This window comes from Protomyctophum parallelum, assembly GCF_964188405.1.
Source record: "Protomyctophum parallelum genome assembly, chromosome: 8".
Taxonomy (NCBI): Eukaryota; Metazoa; Chordata; class Actinopteri; order Myctophiformes; family Myctophidae; genus Protomyctophum; species Protomyctophum parallelum.
This window is the reverse complement of record NC_139703.1, coordinates 32,923,640-32,949,351: the sequence shown is the minus strand read 5'-3', so window position 1 is coordinate 32,949,351 and position 25,712 is coordinate 32,923,640. Positions and strand designations below refer to the sequence as shown.

Here is a 25,712-nt window from a genome sequence, read left to right as displayed (position 1 = left end):
TAAAGGCGAAAGCCACAAAAAAAGAAAACATAAAAAAAAGAAAAAAGAAGACCTCAAGGTCCATAATCCAAAATCCCTAGCCAGTCTCATGGCTCAACTGTTCACCTGGATACATGCCTGTTCTTGGGTCAGACAATAATAATTTAAATCAATTGTATTCATACAACATTTCTGCCAACCTCAAACTACTACGGGGTTTAAAACATTGGCATAAAAAACAGCAAAGGCAACCAAACAACTGCATGGGACTTAAGTCAATTTAAAAACTAGGTAAAATCAGGGCACGGGAGAAAATAAAATAAAAAAGGCCTAAGAATAACTAAGTAAATAAACGCTTTGTTACAAAAGGTTGATTCTTAAAAGCGTCAGTGGACTGTGGAGCTCTCAGGTGTTCAGGGAGGGCATTCAAAAGACAGTAGGCAATAGAACTACATAAGGCCTCTGCACCCATGGTGCAGAGTTTAGACACCTCTTTGAGGTGAAGGGGTATTGCCGTGGATGCACTGATGCATGATCTTGTATTCACTCCTGAAGGAGATGGGGAGCCAGTGAAGTGAACGGAGGATGGGCGTAATATGGTCATACATTATCATATCATCAGGATCATGGCAGCACTGAGACAAAGCACTGAGACAAAGGCATGGACTCTGCACTCTCAGCAGGGCATGTTCCTGAGTCTGACCCATGGGCAATCCATACTCCTATTTCACAGGAGGGGGGGGGGGGTCCGACTCCTAAAGTCGGTGCTTCGGTGCCACTGAAAATTTCTGACGAGCCGAAAGCATTTTGGCACTACAGCGGTATTTCCTCATTCATTCAGCCCAGCTTCGAGTTCAATTTGTCGTCTGTGAAGCCAAGGGAACACAGGAAGTTTGGCTGGGAGGTGAGCTCCACAGAGCGGCCAGTAGCTGCCACTGGTGGCCGTGCGATCTGGCTGCAGTGTTGTTGTCAGGCCTGCTGCTCCTCTCCTCTCACATTCATTCTCGACAATAAAACAAATACTGTCTAAAATAATTACAAACCTATACTAGGGTATATACGTACAAATAAACAACAGGTTCACATAAAACACACACAACGCATCGTGTTCTTTATTGTTTTTATTCCACGATTTTGTAACCCATTTTTCACCCCTGTGTCAATTATTTAATGTGATCCTGGGCTCTACACACCCTCCGCCAACCTAGTCCCCATATATGGGGGACATGGGGAGAGCAACTCATGCTTCCTTCATGCCTGAGTGTCCAAGTTGCTCCTTGACACCTGACAGGGGGGAGTTTCCCTGGTTGGACGTAGCGTGTGGAAGGAACACGCTATTCCAACCAGTTCCTTTCCCCTCCATCAGGCGCCCCGGCTGGCCAGGGGGAGGCAGTTTAGAGACCAGGATTACTACATGTTTTTGTGAGGGTACCTACCCTAGGGGACACGGGGAGAACATGCAAATTCCACACAGAAAGGCCCTTTCGCCAACCCCACCTCGGGTATGGGCACTGATGCGGAGGAAACACGCCGCCAGCGCCCACAGCGTCCTGAGCGGGAATCGAACCCAGGACCTTCTAGCTGTGAGGCGACAGCACTACCAGCCACACGCACACAAACAGGAAAAGGAGGACTAGGAGGACGACACACCGCACCAGCGAGGCTCATTTCCCTGCCACTGGAGGTCCATGTCAAGGACCTCCAATATTTACAAGGGACTTCGGCGCTAGCCATGAGGGAGTATGAATTGACGTTTATAGAGCCTAACTAAATTCGGACCTGGGACCTTTCCCGAATCGACTTTTTCGGAACTAAATAGGAGTATGAATCGGCCCTTACACAGACTTAAAGTTCAGTCGAGGGTCCATTTTCACACCCAGGTTGGAGACTGTGGATGAGAGGGGACGGTTGTGACTGCAGAAGGAGATGCTGGTAACAGGGCATGACTGGATCTGGTGGGGGCCTGGGGTGTGCCAATTAGGATGGCTTCGGTTTTGGAAGCGTTTTTTGTTCACCCTGAGACTGGGAGGTAAAGGTTCAATCCCTGACTGAGTCATAAGACTATAAAGTTGGTATGCAATACCTGCCATTCAGCATCAAGGGTTGGATTGGGAGGGGAGAGGTCCCTGCAACATACAAGCATCATGTCCAGGAGCTGTACTTGTACATTAAGCTGCTGATGTACCTCACATTATGGAAACAGGCGATAGTCTCCTGACCTATGTGTCAACATGTGTGAATAATGACCACTGCAACCATCATCCAAATGAAATATGAAGAGAACTTAAAAACCTGTGGTTTACTGTCCACACTATAGTACAGAAGAAGCACACCAAACAACACTTTTCCTACTGGCCTCAGGTCATCAGGATATCCATTACTCCCTTCCTGACTACACAGGCAAGGTTTTTCAAACTATTATTGTAGCAGACAGCATATTGTAGTATCTCAGCATATCTTGTATCTTCATACCATTGAAACCACACGACGGACAAAAAAGTAGCCAAATATTCACAAGCTGACTTTCGAGGACACTATACAGCATAATGTGTGATAAATCAGGGGCCTGGGCAAACACTTCAACCTACATGCTACTGTACATTTTTATAGTAGCAAATAAAATGTACTGTATATGTATACACTACACTCAATACTAGGATACCAGATAGGGACACAGAGTAGGGCAACACAGGAGAAAAGATGATGGTGGAATTGGATCCGGAGATGACACCCAAAGAAACAATAACGCACATCCTCCGTTTTTTGTGCTGAGCCAAACTAACAAAACAGATTCTTGAAAAACAATGCAGCTCACTTTTAAATACTCCAATTTGCATTCACCACAGCAATAAGACGTTTTGACCTTGCAGTTTTTTTTTTCAGGTAAGTATAGGCTAAGTGAGCAATTAAAAGTGAGTAGGGACTTGCGACCCCCCCACGTGTTTTTCGGAATTGGATCCCGATTTGTTTTCAGTAGTTCACAAACACCTGGGCTGATTAAAAACTGATGCCTACATTATACTTGCATGTGGGTGTCAAGCAACTAAATATAAATCAGGCATATGTCAGTACTCTACCTGAGGGAGGCCAGAGCAGGTCCCTGTTTGGTGGAGGGGAATACATGGTGTAGGTAGTCACTCAATAACTTCTCATTCACTATGCCTGGATGAGAATGGACAAAAGAGAACAGAATATGATTTCAATTATCAGATAGATTGCCCATACCAGGAACCCCTCCTAATAGAATTAAATGGACGTTTCATCTACCGTTTTTACTTTTTAGTACCAGTTACCTGCTTTGATCAAAAACTTGCATCAAAAACCTCACACCATCATTACTTACCAGTGGCTTTGGGTTTGTCTGTATCAGAACCCACTCTGTAGTTCCGACGGGTCAGGGCTGTGCCGCCCCCCTTTGAGCTCATGTTGTCCGACTCAGGAGTGACCTAGTCCATGCACTGCTGGGTAACAAACAGCCACATTATCTTTGACATGTTTTGATAGATTGAATACTTTATTAGTAAGAAATGAAAAGAGTACAGGGTAAGACACATATACATACAGTGTATACATAGCATATTAACACATTACTATATGTACAAAGGAGAAAAAAGGAAAAGAATGTGGCAGTGAATGACTTTCAATGGGAATTAAAATATACCGCCCTTGTGATCTTCTGATAGATTTTTGAAATATTTGTATTTTAAATTTAGGAAAGACAGACATTGAACCTTTACCAGCAGCCTTGTCGTGACCATATATGATTAATGTTAAAGATGAAAATATGACAAGAAAGAAAGGAAAGTGCACTCATGAGAGCCTGGAGTTTCAGATATATCAACAAAGTCTAGAGTCTAGAATACTTTTAAACCCATGGGCAGTTGAGTACACATTCAAAATGGTGGTGTCTGCTTTAGAAAAGAGCTCCTGTTTGACCTCCCAGGTGGAAGATTACTGTATGCCTACATGTTTAGTGATAGAGTTGTAAGGTGTACTCAGTGGTGTACACTACAGTCTGTAACAAACACACAGAGAGAGAGAGAGAAGTTGAATGCACTACAAATGTAACTGAGCTGTCATACAAACATCATTAAGTAACCACAGCAACCTACCTATCCTGTGCATTACATTATGTAATAACTATTACTAATGTAAACAACTTGATTGTTGCGCAAGACTAATGCAACAGAGTAGTCAGGTCATGATACTAGGATGCTGTTATCTTAGGCACAATTCTCCCTTTGCTGTAGTATCCTATCCTACATGTTTGATTATTTATCCATGACCATGACAGAGACATTTGTTCCAGTTCCGTTTTTTGGACACTGGGTGGCTCACTACAGAAAAAGGTGTGGTTGTAGAGATAGATCAGGTCAGGACCATGTCTTGCCTAGTTGCCTTCCTTGCAAGTTCACACAAGGTACTGTCTGTAACTCTATCAGTTTACTGCGATTTCAGTCGTCCAAGGCATTAGGCAAGCATACACATTACACAGTGGTATGGTGAGATGAGTGAGTCAGAACTCACCAGCCAAGTCAAGTCAAACCTGTAGCTAACTGTTATAGCTACAGTGGGGTCAGCGCGGTTCTTTAGGGGTTGGGGTTGGGGGTAAGGTTAGAATAGGGGTTGGGAGTTAGGGTGAAACATATGGCTGAGCCAGGGAACATATTCGCTCCCAACCCTGCTATGTAGCTATGCTATCTGTGCAAGCTCCAGCCTAACATGCACCTTAGCAGCTGCTAACCATATACGGACTACAGTGCATTTGCGCTACACTATTAAACCCCGTAAGCTTGGCTTCAGCCTTAGAGTATATGGCTTCAGCCCATTAGCCAGACACACATACGGTTTTTTGCACCGAAATCTCTTGCTAACTGCCTCGCTAGCTGGCTAATGACAGTGACAGACACAGAATCACTGACTGACTGAAGCTCCTATACGCTGTTATACTTAACTTCGTGGATTATCGAAGTCTGTCTCTACTCTCTAGCTATCGAGAGCAGATAAATCGAAACACGGCGGCATCACGGAATTCAATAGGTCACACATTTGGTGTAACGCTGCTATTTTGGTTCGCTATAATTGCTCACTGGACACAACAAAGCTGGTGAAAATACTTACCCGATACTTCTTTATAAATGAGCCTCCTCTTCTCCGTTTAAATGCGGTATTTTGTATATAAATGACAGCGATGTGGCATACAGGTGTCAACGCTGTGTTTTCGACTGGAGCCTATTTCTACAACAACACTATTCTTGTCAAACGGTTCCCACGTCACGGAGCGTCAGTTGGGACAAAATACGTCGCCGTCGGTTGGCTAAACGCGAACTACCGGTAAACAGCTGAGTCAGAAAATGTGCAGCAGTAGCAGCATCCTATACTTGCTGTTATTAGTTTAGTTTAGTAGCAGGTGTTGTTACCAATACCATAGTAAAACGTTTTCTCTATTTCTCTGGGGGGGGGGGGGGGGGGGTAGTACCTGTGAGTGGGGAGTGTTGGCTGATGAATGAATATCAACATCCAAATACATCCTGATACTGGGGGGTCTAATTATGACAGGCAATTCCTGCTGTCAAAATTTGACCCCCCCCCCCCCCCCCCCCCCCCCAAGTCACAAAACACTTTGTTTGAAATAGACACTCATGCTACTTAGTGGGTCATAGGACAATGGCAGATACATGAAAGTCATAATGCACTTCATGACACTGGTTAAGCTAAGCAATATAGACCCTAGAGATCATGTAGGCCACAAAAAAAATGAATGTACAAATTTCAATCCGGCTTCAGAACATCCCACTCCACTGACACATGCCTCCTCTATTTGACTGACCACATCAAACACGAGGTGGATGCTGGCAAATACTGTGCGGCATGGTCATGCTGGACCTCGAAAAAGGCTTTTGACACCGTGAACCATACTGGTTAACAAATAATTGGTTTTGAAACTTTTGATAGCACATCAGTGAGCTGCAGGGGGAGAGAACGGAACACTGTCCCCCCCCCTCCCAGTGAGATGTGGCGTTCCACAAGGAAGCATAGGACCTGGGAAAAACTGTATCCATTATTTTTGGATCAAATAGTAATCTCAGCAAGGCTTCTTGGTTAGAGTGCGTGACAAATTAATATTATCACACGAAAAGATGAAATTACCGAACCCACCTCACTTGCAATGGGTCTGGTCCACAAGATTTCATACACCACCAAGATACCCATGTACCAATACTTCCTTAATGTCAATGAAGTCCACACCCACAACACCAGAGGGAGTTCAACAAACCATTATTCTGATTAATTCGGCACAAACAAGGGACTAAATTTATTTCACTCCTATGTCACAAAAATGTGAAACGCCCTACCAACTGTCATTAAGACATGTGAATCCCTTGACTCCTTCAAAGCCTCTCTCAAAGGGCACCTACGGACGGCTGCAATTCGAAACTGGCCCCCTTTATGATGATTTCACAGTTAACAGTTTTTGTATTGAGTTGTGCTTGAAATGTACTGTAATTCATGCAAACTGTTAATAAATACTTCAATCAATCAATCAAAGGCATAGCCTATAAAGCCTATAAAGGGAGTATTTGTTGCATATCACAAATACCAAATCTCCAAAATACGAATATATGAACAAAAAAATCATTAATCAGGTTTCACCTGACAAAAAAAGAAGAACTTTACTTCATACATTACTGAATGGATGACCGGGAGTGAGGGACCACATGAAATACCTGGGGGACCAGGTATTTCATGGGGGACCGGGCCTTTTGCTCGGCAGCACCACGCCTATGGAATAGCCTCCCCATGGACCTGAGAGTGCCGCAGACTGTGGAATGTTGTTTAGTGTGTGATTTCCTGTTTTTGTGTGTGGACTGTGGATGTAAATTACACACACTGTGTGAGTGGATGACACCATAAAGCATTATACTTCAATCAATTCATTATAACATTTAGAGACTTAAATTAGAATCTCTGTTATATCTGGTGTATATACATAATTACCTTCTGCATCTCTTAGGGCCCATTTAACCATATAATCCATTTGGATGGCAAAAATGGCAGATCTGCAAGTTATAGGTCAACCCGGGTTATACAGTGGGGGACCTGGGGTGTACTTGTACTGTAGGCTACTCTAGAGTGTCATATGATAGCCTAACTAGGACGTCGAGAGATCAGACAATGACAATGACAATTAATTATTAATGTATCGTATCCGTCAAAAATAGAGATTCAGTTTCCTTATCAGTGTAAATAATAACTCTCTCCTATGAATGGCTGGCGATGTGATCCTTTTCGCTGAATGGCCAGTCACAGCCTCACCCTCGCCACCTGTTCCATTCAAGAAATATGAGACCAAAAATACATTTTGAATTTGGATCAAAACGGTGTCGTCTCTCCTGACTCGCCATTTCACACAAGTGTAGGAAAGTTATTTGTATACTTTAGTTAAAAGAAAAAAGAAAATAAACCGATAAAAAGTGGAAGGAAGTAATTATTACACTATTTCGTTCACCCGCACAAGCAGATGGTGCAGTCCACTTTTTTGGCACGCACTCGCGATGCCATGGCTCGGAGGTACGGTGCAGCTAGTTGGTCGTCAAGCAACCATCAAGCAACCACTGACAAGCGTATTTGCACACCAAATTAACCAATCATAGTGCGACTATGCCTTCAGACTATAGGAACTAGAGATTCTCATGCGCTAAGCCCAGCATTCTCGAAGGATTCTTCCCATGTATCTTATCGCATATTGATAGAGGTTTTATGTGTCCAGTCTTCTGGATTGTCAGGTGTCTTAACTTTTACTCATCCCATTGATCTGATTCTGAACTTATCTACAGTGAAAATATGCTGCGTTTGAGGCCGCTGCTCTGCCAGTCTTGGAGAAGAGGGTAGGTACTAGGTAGTTTCACATGAGCTAACACAAGAGTGACGAGACTCACTTTTCCCCTATACCACTGACTTTACTAAATGTCACTTGCAGCAGTGTCTCCATTTGACTGTTCCTTTGTAATTATGTGATTGTTGAATAAAGGTGCATCTTGAGTTGACACAAGTACAATAGGTGTGTATTCAACATCCAGTTAAAAAAAAACTGCTGTCCATTTATGCATAACTGTGTAATTGCAGCAGATACATATTTCGTTGACTAGTAAAGTCAAGCTTTCTCTTTTTATTGAAAGATTATCAAATAAATGCGTGCACATTTGACACACTGGCATGACTGCCTACAGTTCACATATTAAGGGATCATACACACTGACAAAGTGCAGTTATGTTAACTTCTTATTATAATCAAAAGTACATAACATGTATGTACATTACATACGTAATATGGAAGATAGTTATTAGGTAAACTTTTAGTGCTGTCACCTTCTGCATGTAATAATAAAATAATAGACGAGTTCAGCCCTATTTTGCCTTTGGTCTAGGCTTGCACCTGTGATAACATTTCTTTCCCTCATGTTTATTGTCTTTTTCTCATGGTTGCCCTGATACAAAATCACAAAGGCTTGCCTTCATGTGATCTTGATGCAGATGTGAAGAATGTTCCTATGTGTGTTTGTCAGTGGGAGATTTGGGGGTATATGACTATCTTTCCACAATACAAGGCTAGCTGTTGCACATCAGCCACTGTCAAAACAGTGACCTTCAGAAAGTTTAGACTTTAGTAGTTAATAATATATGAAGGCACCAGAGTGGACTGGAAACTTCCCAGGAAAGATTACCAGTCAGATAATTAAATTACATACAAAATCAAGAAATAGCACACCAAGGCTTGATTGATGCCTTGTATAATTTATTCACATAACTATAACAAACGTTTTTCTTTCTTTTACAACAGTGTAGAACTGTAGATCATGCTGTAACACCAGTCATGAATGATACAAACCTACCAAGAACTGAGTCTAATTAAATACTGAATTATAATACATATTTGAAGAATGTAACTGTCTCCATTTCCAGTCCTAAAAGATTCATGTGAGTTTATCTCAAGTTACTCATTACCATGAAGACACATCAAAGCCATCGCTACAAAAACAAACAGCCAAAATTTCAGGACTGCAGTAAACTGATTCGGTCTTGTCTGTTAACAAGAGGTCAACATCCTCCTTTGGACAAGAATTTCATGGCCACTGAAATCTGTTTTGGGTCAAAGGTACCGGTTGAACCTGCTACCTGGTGTGCTTCAGACAGTGAAAGGAAGCAAACTGAATGAGCCTGGTAACACATTTTATGGGATTAAGTTGGGTTTTATCTTCTTTGAAATAACAAAACAGGAGATAAATATAAAAGGTAAAGAAAAAGGCTGCACACTCAAAGAAGTTTAGGGATAAGGGGTTTAAATAAATGGAAACCAATGTTTCAACTTGGGAACGTCTTCTCTTCTTAAGTCATGCTTTGTCTTGTCTGTCTGTTTAGTTTCAAGACCTTTCCCTGTGCGGCTGTTGAGGTGAAGAACGAACCAATCCTGGGATTTGAGGAGGGCAGTCCAGAGAGAGCAGAACTGCTGAAGGTTAGATTAGAACACAGCTGCTCAAAATATCATATTAAGTAAAACAGCACACAAAGTAGCAAACATTATGACATTATTATTTTTATTTTTTTTTAGATATTTTTTTTGCGGCTTACGCCTTTTATTGATTTTTTGAAGGGACAGACAGTAGGCTGACAGGAAACGGGAGAGAGATGGGGGGATGACATGCAGTAAAGGCCGTGTCGGGTCCGGGAGTCGAACCCGCGGCACACTGCGACTGGATTACCAGTCCGGTGCCCAGACCGTTACGCTACGGCCTGGGCCATTATGACATTATTTATGACATTACTTTCTCTCTCTCAAAAACTGTACTATGCTTGACACTGTCATATTCAAGTTCTATGAATGAATTGCATTGCCATAGGGCTGCAAAATAGTCTCTCCATGTTAACGTTCATTGAACATTTTATTAGCACATCATAACACTTGGTGTTGAGCTAACCAGGTCCATAGCTAAATATGCCCTCCTTCTCGTTATGATATTGATTGCCAGTAATTAATCCACTCTCACACACTATATCTTTGCAGGTGCAATGGTGCATGTTCCTGTACAGAGTGTACTGTAGATTGTCTAGACTAGTCTAGAGTGTAGAGAGAGTGAGAGACTGTTTAATTGTTTGCTGAATTACTGGATGTTTTCCACAGGCCTTGGAGGACCTGAAAGGGAAAACAGAGGAGATACCATGTGTGGTCGGAGATGAGCATGTGTGGACCAAAGACATCAGATACCAGCTATGTGTGAGTAGAGACAACTCTAGCCCCATATGGAAACTCTCCCTCCGCTCTATGAGGTGAGCTACATAGTGGCCAGAGGTTCCATATGGCTAAGTCAACACCATGTACTGTAATCTGAGTAAACTATTGCATCATCATGTGGTGGGGAAAATATGGAGAGTTGGGAGGCAGACACTTTCACCATACAAAGTTGCTATTTGAATATACAGAATTATGTGTTTGCTAAAATGGGGCCTGCAAATTGGTGCACATTATCTCTATTGTGATCAAGATGGATCTGTCCGATAATGGCTAAGATTGGCATCTAAAGTTTGCATGATCGGCTCATTTTGAACAAAATGCCTCAAATGATGAACGGAGCATCCAATTGCTGTGAAACGTTGCACGAACATTCCCACTAGGCAGAGGAACAAATGCCACCCTTTTCACATTGTCCTATTATAACACCACCAGGAGGCTGTTCCGAACATCCGAACATTGCCGGCACACAATATCTGTCCTGGCGGAGACCTGTTCTCCGAGGCGCACTTCTTCTAGTTTTTATCAGCTGTCTGTGTGTTATCTACTTTCTGATGATAAGATTAAATGGGTGCTGTATTCTAATAGCTCCCATTTACGTTTGCTTTCCTTTTCCTTTTTTCTCCTTTCGAAGCCTTTCAATCACTCGCATAAGGTGGCCAAGTTCTGCTATGCTGACAAGGCAAGTTGCTATTTAAGAAGATTTGTTTGTATTGTATCTTTGAAACCTACTGCAGTTACATTTTCTATCCTTTTGCTAGGTTTTATGGCCCTCATTTATCAACCGTGCGTACGCCAAAATATGGGCGCACGCCGAAATTACCGACATTTTCGGCATTTAACATTTCCGGCAAAGCTTGAAATTGAACTTGAGTAGGACAAATAGTCACGTCTGGTCGCGAGCTGGCGTACGCTGCTTTTCTGTTTTACACAAGCGGAGCAGCCTTGTCTGAACTGCTGAGAGGCTGTCACAGGCATCAAAACATATATGTATTCACTCCTAAAATGTTTATATAAAAGGTATGTATAATGTATATGGGCTACATGTAAATAAAAAATAAATAAAAATGTTAAGGAATACATGTGTCATATGAAATTAGTAGGAGATAAAATCGCGCAATTAAAAACAATGTTGCAAGAGATGCTTAAGCCATTTAAACAGTGTTTTGCATGAGCGCATACATGCGAGGATTTGGGCTGTCTGTGCTGAAATATTTCCATGACGGGACGTTGGAGAGTATAGTGCAGCAGCTGCTGCAGCTCAGCTGCGGAGAGTCCCAACGTGCAGGTATAGCCTACTGTAGCCTAATCTACAGCATGAAGGCCGATGTCTTTCTTACGGTATGTGCAATATAATAAACCCGACGCGTCGCTCGAATGCCAAATGTACCGTGCCAGGCTCCCAGCGCAAGTGGGAACTGCATCGGAGATATAGGTATATTACCCAGCCAGCCCATGCACCAGCCACATGAGGCTATGGTTTTGGCTGCACATTCATATAACAGTGACTAACGACTGCGAGGCAATATAAATAGACTGGCGAACGTCGGAACGTGCATGGTCAGTTGGTCACGGACGGACCACTGTGATAGAGAGAGACAGACAGACAGACAGACAGACAGGACAGGAGGAGCAACTGCAAAACAGCAGCGTGTGTGTGCCTATTTGTTATTTAATTATGGTTCACAGGTTCAGGTTTTCGTTCACTAATATATCTTGTTGTATATTAAATTAAAAATACTTTAATAATTTAATATACAACTAACAACACACAGTTAAAGTTGCAAATAGCGATATGTGCGTGCGTGCGTGAGGGGGAAGCGAAGCGAGAGGAGAAACAGACAGCTTTATTTAATTAATGTGTCATGTAGGTGCGTGCGTGCATGACAGCAAGGCAAGCGAGGTGAGAGGGAAACAGACAGGGACCCTGCATGAATTAAATAAAGTTGTAGGCCTACCCTGTCACAGGGTAGGCCTACAACTTTATTTAGTTGTCTGTTTCTCCTCTCGCTTCGCTTCCCTTGCTGCCCGCCTCACCCCCCGCACGCACGCTTTATTTAATTCATGCAGGTGTTCGTTCTTTATTTGTTTAACAACACACCAGTTAGTTGGGCTTGCAAGTTGCGTGTGCGTGCTGTGCGTGTGTATGAGAGAGGGGGGTGAGGCGAGCAGCAAGGCACGGGAGAAACCTATTTTTTCATGTAACCATGGTTTCAGGAAACGTATTGCCGTTGTTCATGTCGCAAAAACGAGGGCGAGGCTTGATTTCTTAGGGCGTGCCAGATCAAATTCAGCCGTGACATTTATTAACGTGAGAACAAAATTAAGGAAGGATCAGCTGTTTGCGATCACTTTATAAATGCCGTGGCGACGTGGGTGTACTACGAAACCTGCACTCGAATCTGTGGCAGATTTTACACTCGATTGATAAATGAGGGCCTATGTGTTCAAGTGTTCAACATCACATCATAACATTCTCAAACTTTTAACAAACTTGATAACAAAAAGAAGATGTCACTGTCTCATATTTACACAATGTATAAGTCTTCTGTCCAATACTCCTTCCCTCTCATTTGAATGTGATGGACACAGGAGCTGCTCAACAAAGCCATCTTGGCCTCAGTGGCAGCACGGAGAGAGTGGGACATGAGGCCAGTCCAGGACAGAGCACAGATCTTCTTCAAAGCTGCTGATGTCATTAGTGGGCCCAAGAGAGCTGAGATCCTAGCAAAGACCATGATTGGACAGGTAGATTGACATTATTATAACGTTTAAAATGACTTGGAGAGGACCTTTTTCTTCATTGTAACCTCACTGAAAATGCCAGGCTATATTGCTGATAATGTACAACACAGCCCAGCATATGTTTTCAGTGTGTCCTACCTTTGGTTTCCAGGGTAAAACTGTAGTACAGGCAGAGATTGATGCTGCTCCAGAGTTGATTGACTTCTTCAGGTTCAACGCCAAGCACGCCATCGAGCTGGAAGGCACGCAGCCATTAGATACTCCGGGGGTCACAAACACAGCTCTCTATCGTGGACTGGAGGTAGGAAGGAACTGTGCATGTGCAGCGTTTACCGTGGGGACGAGCACACTGAGACCCCCTTTCCACCGGTTGGTTCCCAATGGGGAACGGGTTCAGTTATTTTTGGTTCTTACTGTCACGGTATGAGACAGGTGTTGGACCAAAATGCAGAACCACACAGGAAGGCAGGCAGATGAAGTTTAAATGACGATTTATTTACCAATACCAACACAGGACATACATGGGCTGGACACACCATAACATAAACTATATTCAAGCAGGGAACACAAGGAACTGAGGGTATAAGTAGACACAGGGAAAACAATACACAGGTGAACAGAACTAACAATCAACACTGGGATAGGCTGGGAGACTAACAGGACACAGGTAGAGAAAACTAGATAACACAGGGAGGTGAGACAACACAGGAAACAGTAACTAGGGAAAACAGGAAACACTAAGACATCACTACAAAATACAAGTATACAACAGACATATCATGACACTTACTTCTTAGTCCATGAGCCAGAGCTCCAAAATTGGTGGGAAAAACTAGACCTATATTAAATTGTTTATAGGATCAATACAAGTAAATTAATACATGATAACCCTTCCACAGTAGTAGCTTTTTCATATTTTCAATTATTTTGCATATTTTCCTACATACTGCCTAATTTGCATATTAAAAAATTTAAATGTGTAATACATTAAATCATTGTCTTCGTGTAAGTACTCAATTGGGGAAGTTTCATGGTGAAAACAATCTAATATAGGTATGGTTTTGCCCACTCAATTCATAATTAACGTTCCAATTTTGGAGCTCTGGCTCATGGACTAAGAACCAAAAAGAACTGAACCGGTTCCCATTGGGAACCAACCGGTGGAAAAGGGGCCTGAGATGCATCACAACAGTTGCGAAGCTTCTGAAACACCTTGGCAAAACAAAAATATTGTTTTCCTATGGTACCGCGCCTAGTGTGACTTCCTTGCGCTCCTCACTTGTGCTGTGTGTCACGTTTTTCTAGCCGTTTTAGACACACATAAAAGTTTAAATTGTCTCACATGTTCAGCACCAGTCACATCGCTCAAATGCTCATCATATTGAATGATGTTAACCAAGATTGCCAAGTACAGCAGTAGCGTTGGCAGCCTTATTACCGGTAACCACTTTCTTTCCCCCAACATCATCCAGGCTGTTCCTTACTTCCACCCATTGTGGGTCCTTTTTCATACAATGGTAATAACATAATAATAACACTGACCAAGACCCAAATTAGGTTGACACAATTACACATAATGAGCAGGATTTGGTGGGCAGGTATTTTGAGTGTGGAACATAAACTGTTGTGAACTTTCCTCATGCAGTCTAAATTTTGGATTTGTTGTCATGAGGTTTATTTTTATTTTTGTATTGTTATTTCCTGCTCTAGGGGTTTGTAGCTGCTGTTGCTCCTTTTAATTTCACAGCTATTGGTGGAAATCTGGCAGGCACCCCTGCTATCATGGTAAGTTAAAAGGATATGGATTCAGTATTTTCAAATTACTTCAACCTGTCCCTTTCACTTTCAACCTGGCATCCATATTTTGGGCATGCCATTATTGAAATGTATTGGGGGGTTTTTTAATCACAGATCTACAAGCTCACTATGCATTGCATCGTAGTGTGCGCTTGTATTTTAAAATATAAAATAGGGCTAGTATTGTATAATTCTTTAATCAGTTTAGTGGATTTAATTTGTTTAAATTGTGATCCTTTTTTGCAGGGTAATGTAGTGCTGTGGAAGCCCAGCGACACGGCCATGTCAGCTAGCTATGCTGTCTACAAGGTCCTGCAGGACTGTGGCCTTCCTCCCAACATCATACAGTTTGTCCCAGCTGATGGACCTGTGTTCGGAGACACCATCACCGCCTCAAAGGACCTGGCAGGCATCAACTTCACTGGCAGCGTCCCGTATGGCAATTTTCACTTCTGAGTTCCTCTACCAAGTTCTTGTAACACATTATAAACTTTGCCAGGACCTTATTCAAGTGTATTCTTAAATGTATAGGCAGCAGGCACGCAGTGATGTTAGCAGTTATTCTATATGTGCATTGCTTGTCATTCACTGGTTGATACAGTGGATTATGGCTAATGTAAAGTCTTTACTTTTACTTTATAAGTTTAATAAAAAAATAGAATGTACCTGTGGTGTGTCTGTTGGTGTATGAAAGTTAAACTCAAATTTCTAGATTTATCCATAAAGAATTGTGCAAATATGTTTAGACCACTATCACTACTAAAATTGCTTTGTCAACATTGTCTACCATTTATTATGAATTGTATTATTATTATTGTCACTATTGTTTTGATGTGAAGGGTTTTTTATTCTTCTGTTCAGGACATTCAAACGTCTATGGAAACAAGTAGCTCAGAACCTGGACATCTATAAGAACTTTCCCCGTGTAGGAGGAGGTGAGTTGTACTTACGTTACTCTCCAACACCGCATTACATGCACATTTTCCACTTTAATTGGATTATAACTCACACAAGTTGAATGAAAAATCACATCTGTGTGAACTGAGTGGTGCAACCCCCCCCTCTCTCTCTCATTAGCAGGCAACAGTGCAGCACTCTCTCTCTCTCTGTTTCTGGCACAACAGCGCACAACAGCTCCCCTACTGGTGCTCATTAACGTCACACGGACACATAGGTGAACACACGGACACATAGGTGAACACACGGACACATAGGTGAACACGGACATTGCTGTTCCTTGGAGTGGTTGCACCACTCAAAAATTACAAAAAAGAATGCATCACCAATCACGATGTAAGCTTTCGCTATTTGTCGTATTGTCATACAATGAAATATGTGGGCTCAATGTTTAACAAGAACGTTCATCTCCTTTAGAGTGTGGCGGGAAGAACTTCCACTTTGTTCACTCTTCTGCGGACATTCAGAGCGTGGTGACTGGAACCATCCGTTCAGCATTTGAGTACGGAGGCCAGAAGTGCTCGGCCTGCTCCAGGTTGTATGTACCTGACAGCAAGTGGCCCCAGATCAAAGAGCAGCTACTGGCCATCCACAAACAGATCAAAGTGGGAGATGTAAGTGGAGAATGTATCACGGCTAAAGAATCGTTAGTGAATTAATATTATACCATTATACCATTACCCAACTCCACGGTTGACCTTCACCTGACTTAGAGTAGAACATGATTGTTTACATTGCTTTAACTTTCAAACCAGCATATTTTACAGCTTATTTATTTATTTTCTGTTAATTAGCTAACCAAAATACAACATTCTGGTTACATGTTACTATATTACTGTTACTTATATAATATGATTATTAGAAAACTATGTAGCTCAGTGTTCTGTAATGGTATTTAGCTTCATCTGCTGTTCCTTTATTCTTCTTCAGCCCGTGGAAGACTTCAGCACTTTCTTCTCAGCTGTGATTGATGACAAGGTACAGTATTGATTAGTCATATACGTATCATCACCCTGAGCCCTAACTGCTCCCCAGGCACTGTATCAATTCAATGGCGTTTCACGGATGTGGAAATGTACAGTTAGCAAACCCCAAAGGATTATCATATCTGTAGTATGCACATTTTCCACTATTACTACTACTAAAAAGTCAGCAAAATGCCTTTATTCCTTTACCCCCTCTAGTCTTTTGCCCGTATAAAGAAGTATCTTGATCACGCAAAGTCCTCCCCTAACCTGACTGTCATCGCTGGGGGAAACTGTGATGATAAGAAAGGCTACTTTGTGGAGCCCACCATCATTGAGTCCAAAGACCCACAGGATCCCATCATGTCTGAGGTACTGTATATTCATTGTCTTGAAATCTTTTGAGCAGTTGAGCGCTTACCATTACTAAATTACTTTAGATGAAAACTCAGTTGTTATAGTTTAACCCATTTTTACCTGAGATCAGATTCTAAAAATGTCTTCTACATCCTGACAGTTTTGTGAAAAAGCTATGTTTCTATGTCAGTCGTTCTTCGATTTTTCAAAAATATTATATAATATTTTTCAATAGCTAAAGCATAACCTAATGCTAACACCAAAAGGGGTTCCTGCCCAAAGTGGGTTAACAAGGCATTGTGTTGTTAGAACGCAATAAATAAATAAGCAATTAACCAAGCATTGGTGAATATTTCCAACTCAAATGCTATTATTAATGAATGAATAAACTGGTTATCAATTAATGTTTCTCTCTCCAAACACCTCGGGAGGAGGGAGGCTCCTCTCTCCTCGTCAATAGAATGCGTCATCAACAAGTCTACTCGCTAAATGTAAATTCACCGGACAATTACCGTGTTCATTCACGCATAGCCGGTTTGAGCCTAATCGGACATTACCCAGACTTAACTCAAGGGTCCTGCCAGCATAAAATACTACTGAGCCCAGAATGTTGCGGTCATACATACACACAGCTCTCCATTTAATGTCTGGAAAACTTCCATAATACAGTGCATGTGTGAAAGTGACTTAATTTACATTTTTTTAATGTATTTTATGGCCTTCAGGCCTTTCAAACCTGTATCATAAGGACTCTTCAGTATTATTGCTGTAGAGGCTACTTTTTTACATCACTTTATCTTTTCTAGGAAATCTTTGGGCCTGTTCTGTCAGTCTATGTTTACCCTGAGAAAAACTACAAGGAGGTGCTTCACCTGATTGACAACACCTCCCCATACGCCCTGACAGGAGCAATATTTTCGCAGGACCAGTAAGACGTGTTTATATTAGATTATACTTGTTAGGCTTAAGTATTTTTTTTAATATATTTAGTTAATTATTAAGTAATTATCACAAAGCCTGCATGAAGGACACATTTGTGACACGGTTGAACATTATAAAATAAAATGGCACTTTTAAACAAATGTATTGGACGATAAAAAATGTAATTGAAAATAACGAAACAAGAAAGCAATGGTTCTGATATCTTTGAACATTATGGAATTAACGTCACTTCATGTGTTGTGTTGTTTTGTTACAGGACTGTTATTGATGAGGCAGCCAAGACTTTAAGAAATGCTGCAGGAAACTACTATGTGAATGACAAATCTACTGGCTCTGTTGTTGCTCAGCAGCCATTTGGTGGCGCCAGAGCTTCAGGTACGAATGCTGTCTTGGTTTCCAACTGATAATTCTGGGATATGTCCTTCCATGTCATGCCAATAGGGTGAGAGATAATGAAAGACCTCTGTTCAATCATATTTAGCCATTGTTACTATTATCCCAAATGAAAAACTGAAAATAATAATAATAATAAACCAAATTAACAGACTGGTTGAGAAAGAGAAGAGAGAAAAAACAAGATAAATACAGAAAAGAAAAAGAAATACAGTAGATGTGCATTCACACAACAATTATAATATACTACTACCCATACTGTACACAATTGTATACAATACTGCTGTACTTAGTCATACACACAAACTGTAGGCACATACATAAATTATGCTCTCTGTTTTAAGTCTTATTTCCAATAGAATACATTTAGAATCCACATTTAATGTTTTGAGGCTGATCTTTGGGGTGAACTGTATTACAGCCTGTGAGACTGATCTAAGAGCGTTAAATATTGGCTGTGGCCTGGTTATTTTATTTGTATTGTCATCCACTGTTGAGGAAACTCAATTTCACAATTTTCGGAACAGCTGTATTGTATGTGATACAATACAGAAGGCTACATCAGACATGTCAAATGAATATGAAAACAGCAGAAGGCAGGAAGTGTGGGCATCAAGTATGGAATAATCTCATCCTTGTAGCTATTTTGTGGTCCAGTGTGGCTCAACATGTCACCATTCCAATCATGGCCTCACTTTAAATAAACACACTTGTTTTCTATACCATAACAAGCTTTGGATAAAGTGTCCTCTAAAAGAGCATGTGTTAATAATATTAATATGATATGTTGTTTCCCATCTGACCCTTCTTCTCTGCTAGGAACCAATGACAAACCTGGAGGTCCCCACTACGTTTTGAGGTGGACCTCGCCACAGATGGTCAAACAGACTCATGTCCCCCTCACAGAATGGAAGTACCCCTACATGGGCTGAGGAGATGTTAACACAGTACTATTACCTTGGCCAACCTTCTCCCTCCATCCTTATCTGTCCTGAGACCTCTATCCCCCAACCCAGCTCCCAGCTGAAGTGTCTTTCTACCCTGTCCCTCAATGAAGCTTGCACTGAACCAAGATGGAAATGTTAAGAATGTAATTTTTTTGTAGCTTTTGAAAATGGGAAGGCAGTGCAATAATGCTCCCTGGGTGGTACTGTTTGTCCCATGCTGCTTGTGTCACAGGAGAGTCGTTCCGTCCGTCCTCCCGCAGTCTATCGCAGTGTAACGTCCTAATACAGTGTGTAAGTATATGAAGTTACATTGTATTTTGTGTCCACCTTAGGGCATGTCTGCTCTATTCATCTGAGTCTGGCATTTTCAAGGTGTTCTCACCACAAGCTCAAAGGTAAAAAGCAATCTATCAATGGGACTTTTCTGTTAGTGAGTGAAGTTGATTTTTACAATTTCCTTAATTTACCTACAGTTTAGGTTGTTAACTTGTTATTATCTGAGCTGAACTAAATTATATGTTATATTTTGTCAGTAGTGCACACAAACTACTTGTGGCAATGTTAAATCACATTCTGATTGTAGTTCTAATTACAATAAGTAAAATAAAATAAAATCATATCCTTTTTGGTGCTAATACAAAAATAATGTATTGGTGTGTATTGGACAAGCCATAATGCAGAATTGTATGTTTGCTCTTGTACTGTGATTAGTTTGAATTTCTCAATGAAATTCCCATCCCTATTTGAGTTTCTGGAGAAAAAGTGATTATCACACCTAACACGTAATAAAACACAAATGGGTCAAATACTATTTGTAACTTACCTTTGGTATTCAGCATCCGTTATATTGACCCAACTACATGGTTGACTAAACTTTCTGATGTTCAGTGTGTCCTGTGTTATAAACTGCCCATTCGCTATTTGATGCAAATGCTATTCGGCCATAGTCTGTTACTGTGAAGCTGACTTGAAGGCTGACTGCTGATACCAATTGGTTATACTGTACTTTATTTGCTTTGCCAGATGATCAACATCACAAGTCATTTCACTTCTGGGAAATCGTCATAGTGTATCGTTTTAAAAGTGAGGGGAATATATTTTCTTAAAGTTATAGTTACTTAAATTTTATATTTTAATTTTTGATTCTGCATTCAGCAAATGCAGCAGGTTTTACTGTATTCACAATGTGCCTGTATTGAATTAAAAAAAAATTGTAACAATTAAATTATCATGAATTTAACTATATTTGCCTGTTTATAACAGCATTATACATTTTTTGAATGACAATGCTGAATCAACATTGTCTTTTCCCCCTGTTATTTTTATGGCATTGCTCTGGTCTCACAGCATGGGAACCAGTCCTGTGGGAACATGGAGCTGTCAAAGTACAAAGGAGAGGTTTACAACTACTTGTCAGGATGTAGCGAGTGTTTGATGGCACCTCCATATTGACTGACACACACACACACACACACTCCACGGCACACTCCTGTCATCTTTATCTCGTGGAGATGATGACACTTGACCTGATACCATGTGGTGTTCTTGCTTACTGTAAATCACTCTGGATTAAGAGCGTCTGCTAAATGCCTAAATTGCAAATTGATAACAAGCATTGTGAAATATTGTGGAGTGAGAGTCACACCTCATTGGGGCCCATGCTTAATATGATCAAGCATGCAGAATATGGAGATGAGAACTTTCGAGACAATAGGAATATAAGGCTTTCACAATCGACAGGGGGTCACGATGGTAACTTTCTTTCAAGTTGTCCAAGCATTATGAAGTCCTTCCATTGTTAGGCCATGCTGGGAGCATCCCTTTGCACAATATTCTAATACATAAAGAGACGGAATGCATTGTTATGTATAATGAATGGACCAAAACTATAGGCTGGCATGAGGCATACTCCAAATACCTCTCTCACCATTTCAATCCAAGTCGGCTATGATTATTGGGGTGTGATGCTGCCCCATTGTTGTTGGCTACAGAAAACACTCAACACTAATTCAACGGTCGGATATCCAACTGTTTACTGTCAGACATAGAAGCCTCAATTTCTGCTTGCTGCCATATTGACATTGAAATGTTAAGCTGCTTTTTACCATATGGCCATACTTACAAGCTATAAAATGCAAACGCAGAGGGATTGGGGGAGCTCCGAAATGGGACGCACACTTCTTAACTGACAGAGCTGAATGGTGCGAGTGTGAGAAAGCTCAGGTCGGCTTGGGGCTTTCCGGAGGCGACTGTGGGTGTCTTTGTACTGGAGTCCAAACAGCAGCTGGACTATTCACTTTGAAAATGTTTACTCAATAGATCAAATTCCCTACTCTCTCCTGCCACGATTCTCCCGCCTAAAATCTTGGAACCTTTCACTCCACTATTGGAGTGGAAAATGTTAGAGGTTGATAAATAGCTGAAAAAACAACCAAACGCTTACTGCAGTCTGCAGCTATTGCCTATAGCTACAGTATAGGCCTACAGGCAATATACGCTGAATGGGGAATGATAGCCTATTGAAAAAAACATACACAAGCTAAACATGGAAGCCTACTGCCTTTATGTTTTCACTGAGTAGGCTTGCCATGCTACCCCATCAAGGCTGCTATACCTCATGCATCATAAATGCATGCCTCACACCTGTGACCTGTCACCTGATGCTTGTGAATTAGTCTGACAATCTTTTGATGATGTTGATATGCAAACTGGAATGAATATTCTGCAAAGATAGGTAGACTGTTGGGTGTCAAAAAGAAGACCATATTTCTTTCAAGTTTTAACAATTTCTTTTTTTATTTTACTTTCATGTTATAGGCTATCAAGATGCCATATCAATGTGATATATCAAATTGATCATTCAAAATAGGCCTACATTGGTCATGTGCCAAGAATAGGCTATACTTTACAATATGCAAAACAACATTCACATTATGAAATCATTCAGCAGGCTCATGCATGCCGTATAAGAACAGTAGTAATAATAGCCTCAGGCTATAACGTAAGGGAACAATATAATTGTAAAGTAGATAGGCTATACTATACAACATGGAAAGAATAGGGCTAGAGCAGCCTATGTCATTATAATTCTTAGGATTTAGTCTGAGTGGACACAGAGCTGTTCTTCTGGTCATCACCAGGGTCTCCAAAGCAACTGTCTTACACCTGACCCACTGACGCACTTCTTTAATGCACTGGCCCCGAGAGAGTGCACCGCCACCACGGGGCTTGGAGGACCCTGCGGAGGCCCGGTTGCAAGCCGAGCAAAGTGGCTGACCACTTTCTGTTGAGATTCAGCAGGCTGATTGTGCAAAGAGAGGAACCGGAGCGCCTCCTGCAAGCACCCAGTGAACCCCTCGGCATAGCTCAGTGCAGGCACACGCACGTTCTCTTTCATGTAACACACGGCTGTCTCCAGGATGTCGGCTTTCTCCAGCTTGGAGCAGGGCTGCTGCGCTTGCAGCTCCTTTTCCAGGAGAGCTTTGAGCTTCTCGATGCTGTTGTTGATGCGATCTCGGCGCATTTTCTCCACCACTGGTTTTCTTCTCGGCTGCAAAGGAGAGAAAATTAAGCTATATGTTTAGAGGCCAGATAGTTGCTTGTTGACATTTTATAAGGCTAACAATCACAGAAGTGGGCGTGGGCCTATATGTATCAACTGGGTTGGCTACTTACCGGTACTTTGATTTTGTCTTTGGCAGTGAGCGTTACTTTGTGCATTTTCACAGGTGCCATGACTTCTATACCGTAGGCAGGCTTGTGCAGATCTTGAGACAAGTTGTCTACAAAGCTTTGGTCTATGAAGTGACAGCTCTGTATTTATAGACCCTGCCCACTGTAAACCGTGTGGGTCTCAGTTTGACTGAGGTTTCCCACACTCGCCGGCCAATGGGGACCACAGACAGTACAATGACAAGGGCTTCAATTACTTCATGCTAAATTGACTGTCTATTGCCTGGGCGACAATGAACGTGCACCCAGGGGAACAGGTGGAGCGTTAAATAAAAGAGTGCTGTGAAGAAAAAAAGTTGACTATTCCTCCTCATTCCAAGCTGTGTTGGCGGCTCATTCACACCAAAGGATGTCAAACCAAATGGCGGGAAAACCTGACAATGAATGAATGAGGGCCCGGGGCCACAACCGCCACACCAGATTATCAGGGAATTCAGTCCCTCTTTGCTCTTCACTTTCTACCTGTTTTCTTCTGGTTTGTTTTCAACAATTCACTCAACAGCTATGCTAAATTAGGTTATTAAAACATGACATTTTAGTTGACAGAAGGCTAAGCCAAGGCACACATCCTCTGTAGTCCTACGCTCCCTCCTAATTTAGCCTGGACATGGACATTATAGACTTATGGACATTAGGCCTAGGATATATATATACAGTACATGAAGATAAATAAGCCTAAAATGTGAAATGCCTGAAATTAGAATAAGTCTATGCAAATATAGCAATCTACATAGGCTACTACATCTAGCTATTAGGCTAGATGTCATATTAAACTAAGCGTGCGTGCGTGCGTGCGTGGACTTAGGCTAGCTCACATTGTAGGGCTAGCCTAACAGCCCTAAACATACAGCCTAAACACATTAATAAACAGCTAGCCTATAATACCTACAAAATGTCAGATTAAAATAGCCTAAATTGTGGCTTAAATTTTAAGCCACGTTGTCCTACCATTGTGTACAAGAAGAAGATATGCGGTACATTATGAAAACTGCTATTTGATTGGTGTGGGTCAATATACCCCCTGGCCCCTGACTTTTTATTTCACTAGGTATTTCTCCCTCGTTGTTGGGTATCCTGGGAATGAGATGAGCCCTTGTTGGACCATGACTAATACGGTATTGAGCACGGCACACGTCCATTGTTATTGTGTTCAAAGCGTGCTGTGGGAAAGTTGGGACCGCACGGGCTACAGGATTAGTCTTTGAACAACATGAGCAGCAGCTGCCTCTGTAGCGGGAAGAACCAGCGCTCTGAGCTGCATGCGTGCGTGCTTGCGTGTGTGTGTGTGTGTGTGTGTGTATGTGTGTGTGTGTGTGTGTGTGTGTGTGTGGCCTGCTTTTAAGGGCAACCTGTTTTTTGTTGATAATAGCCGATAATGTGTTGAAAGTTTGGTTTTAAATTTGGTTTTTATATACAACTAAATATATCAAACAAGGAGCCTAGTTAGTAGTTAGGCTATAGGCCTATACATCTCAGCTAATTAACTCATCTGCATTTTAATACAAAATCCTCCACATTGTCTTCCTTTCAACATCATCGCATCAATATGTCCATTTTGTCCCTGTCTCCTTGGTTATCAATGTCATATTATGCAAGATGAGCATGGCATTCCTTGCTGTTGTCCAGGGCCAGGCTTTGACTTCGGGTGGCCCTGTGTGAGGGGTGTGGGGGGCGGGGGGGGGGGGGGGGGGAGTGCAGGTGCTCAGTGTCAACTGGAACTATCCTTGTGACTCGAGCAAGGAAAACGTGCATGGGAAAAGCCTGACCCCCTTTTATAAGACATCCGCCCGAGTTTTTTTGATGTGCATGCGGGTCCCATTTGTATGGACATTCCAGAGCACGTGACTCTGACATTCACAGTCCAGGCGTGCTGCCTTGGAAGAAAAAAAACACTTGAGGCGGGAAAACTCTCATTGTCACAATAACAACTCCTGTCGGTATTGAGATTCCATGGTGAGTGGTGTGGAATGGATTGTGTGTGTGTGTGTGTGTGTGTGTGTGTGTGTGTGTGTGTGTGTGTGTGTGTGTGTGTGTGTGTGTGTGTGTGTGTGTGTGTGTGTGTGTGTGTGTGTGTGTGTGTGTGTGTGTGTGTGTGTGTGTGTGTGTGTGTGTGTGTGCGTGCGTGCGTGCGTGCGTGCGTGCGTGCGTGCGTGCGTGCGTGCGTGCGTGCGTGCGTGCGTGCGTGCGTGCGTGCGTGGACTTCACTACATTATTATTTACCTGCAGTTCTCAGGTGTATCCTTGCTACCAATCATGGGAAGAAGCCTTATAGGTAAGGTAAATTCCGCTAGTATAGCTGTCCAGATGGCCCCATTGAGGACGAGGCACAATGAGGGTCCAGTGGTTCAGTGGCGGTCATGGCAGGGCGGTGTGCTGCCCTGAATGGGGGGCTTAAGTGTGGGAAAGAAGGGCAGGTCAGAACTCTCACGCATTCCTCAGTGGAGGGACGAGGAGACAGAGGGAGGGCCTTTGGCTGCACACTAAACATGGGTGGTTCCTCTGGGCTTAAAGCCATGCACGGGGACTTGTTTTGGCGTGTGCACGTGGGGAGCGTGTGAGAAAGTGTGTCAGCGTATGTGTGTGTGTGTGTGTGTGTGTGTGTGTGTGTGT

The 25,712-nt window shown here is 42.1% G+C and overlaps 3 protein-coding genes across 5 annotated transcripts in view; 1 reads left to right on the top strand and 2 right to left on the bottom strand.

The window, feature by feature from the left end:
* rnf123 (ring finger protein 123) overlaps nt 1-5,236 on the bottom strand; it is a 187,343-nt gene extending 182,107 nt beyond the window's left edge. For 2 of the 3 annotated variants that reach the window (XM_083771405.1, XM_083771407.1), the window contains exons 1-3: nt 5,101-5,236; nt 3,323-3,440; nt 3,057-3,141 (exon numbers count right to left, since the gene is read on the bottom strand). In XM_083771405.1, the coding sequence (XP_083627531.1) occupies nt 3,057-3,141; nt 3,323-3,404 (167 nt within the window). In that variant the 5' untranslated portion in view covers nt 3,405-3,440; nt 5,101-5,236. The remainder of the gene's footprint in view (nt 1-3,056; nt 3,142-3,322; nt 3,441-5,100) is intronic. The other variant, XM_083771406.1, reaches the window with a different exon arrangement.
* Nucleotides 5,237-7,670: 2,434 nt separating this feature from the next.
* Nucleotides 7,671-20,613, top strand: aldh4a1 (aldehyde dehydrogenase 4 family, member A1). The gene is made up of 15 exons (XM_083770652.1): nt 7,671-7,868; nt 9,400-9,493; nt 10,160-10,252; nt 10,902-10,949; nt 12,860-13,015; nt 13,164-13,313; nt 14,723-14,797; nt 15,056-15,243; nt 15,671-15,744; nt 16,184-16,380; nt 16,697-16,744; nt 16,951-17,103; nt 17,895-18,016; nt 18,287-18,405; nt 19,243-20,613. The coding sequence occupies exons 1-15, from the start codon at nt 7,825-7,827 to the stop codon at nt 19,353-19,355; spliced, it is 1,674 nt and encodes a 557-aa protein (XP_083626778.1). The 5' UTR covers nt 7,671-7,824; the 3' UTR covers nt 19,356-20,613.
* Nucleotides 20,614-22,503: 1,890 nt separating this feature from the next.
* LOC310863007 (transcription factor HES-5-like) lies at nt 22,504-23,105 on the bottom strand (the record flags this gene model as incomplete). Its single annotated transcript, XM_083771129.1, has 2 exons — nt 22,504-22,920; nt 23,046-23,105. The coding sequence occupies 2 exons, from the start codon at nt 23,103-23,105 to the stop codon at nt 22,504-22,506; spliced, it is 477 nt and encodes a 158-aa protein (XP_083627255.1).
* Between the last annotated feature and the right edge of the window lie 2,607 nt (nt 23,106-25,712).

Coding starts and splice junctions, on each gene's coding strand:
- aldh4a1 (XM_083770652.1), top strand. CDS start 7,825: ATGCTGCGTTTGAGGCCGCTGCTCTGCCAGTCTTGGAGAAGAGG. Junction 9,494..10,159: donor AGAGAGCAGAACTGCTGAAG/GTTAGATTAGAA, acceptor TGTTTTCCACAG/GCCTTGGAGGACCTGAAAGG. Junction 10,950..12,859: donor AGTTCTGCTATGCTGACAAG/GCAAGTTGCTAT, acceptor TGATGGACACAG/GAGCTGCTCAACAAAGCCAT.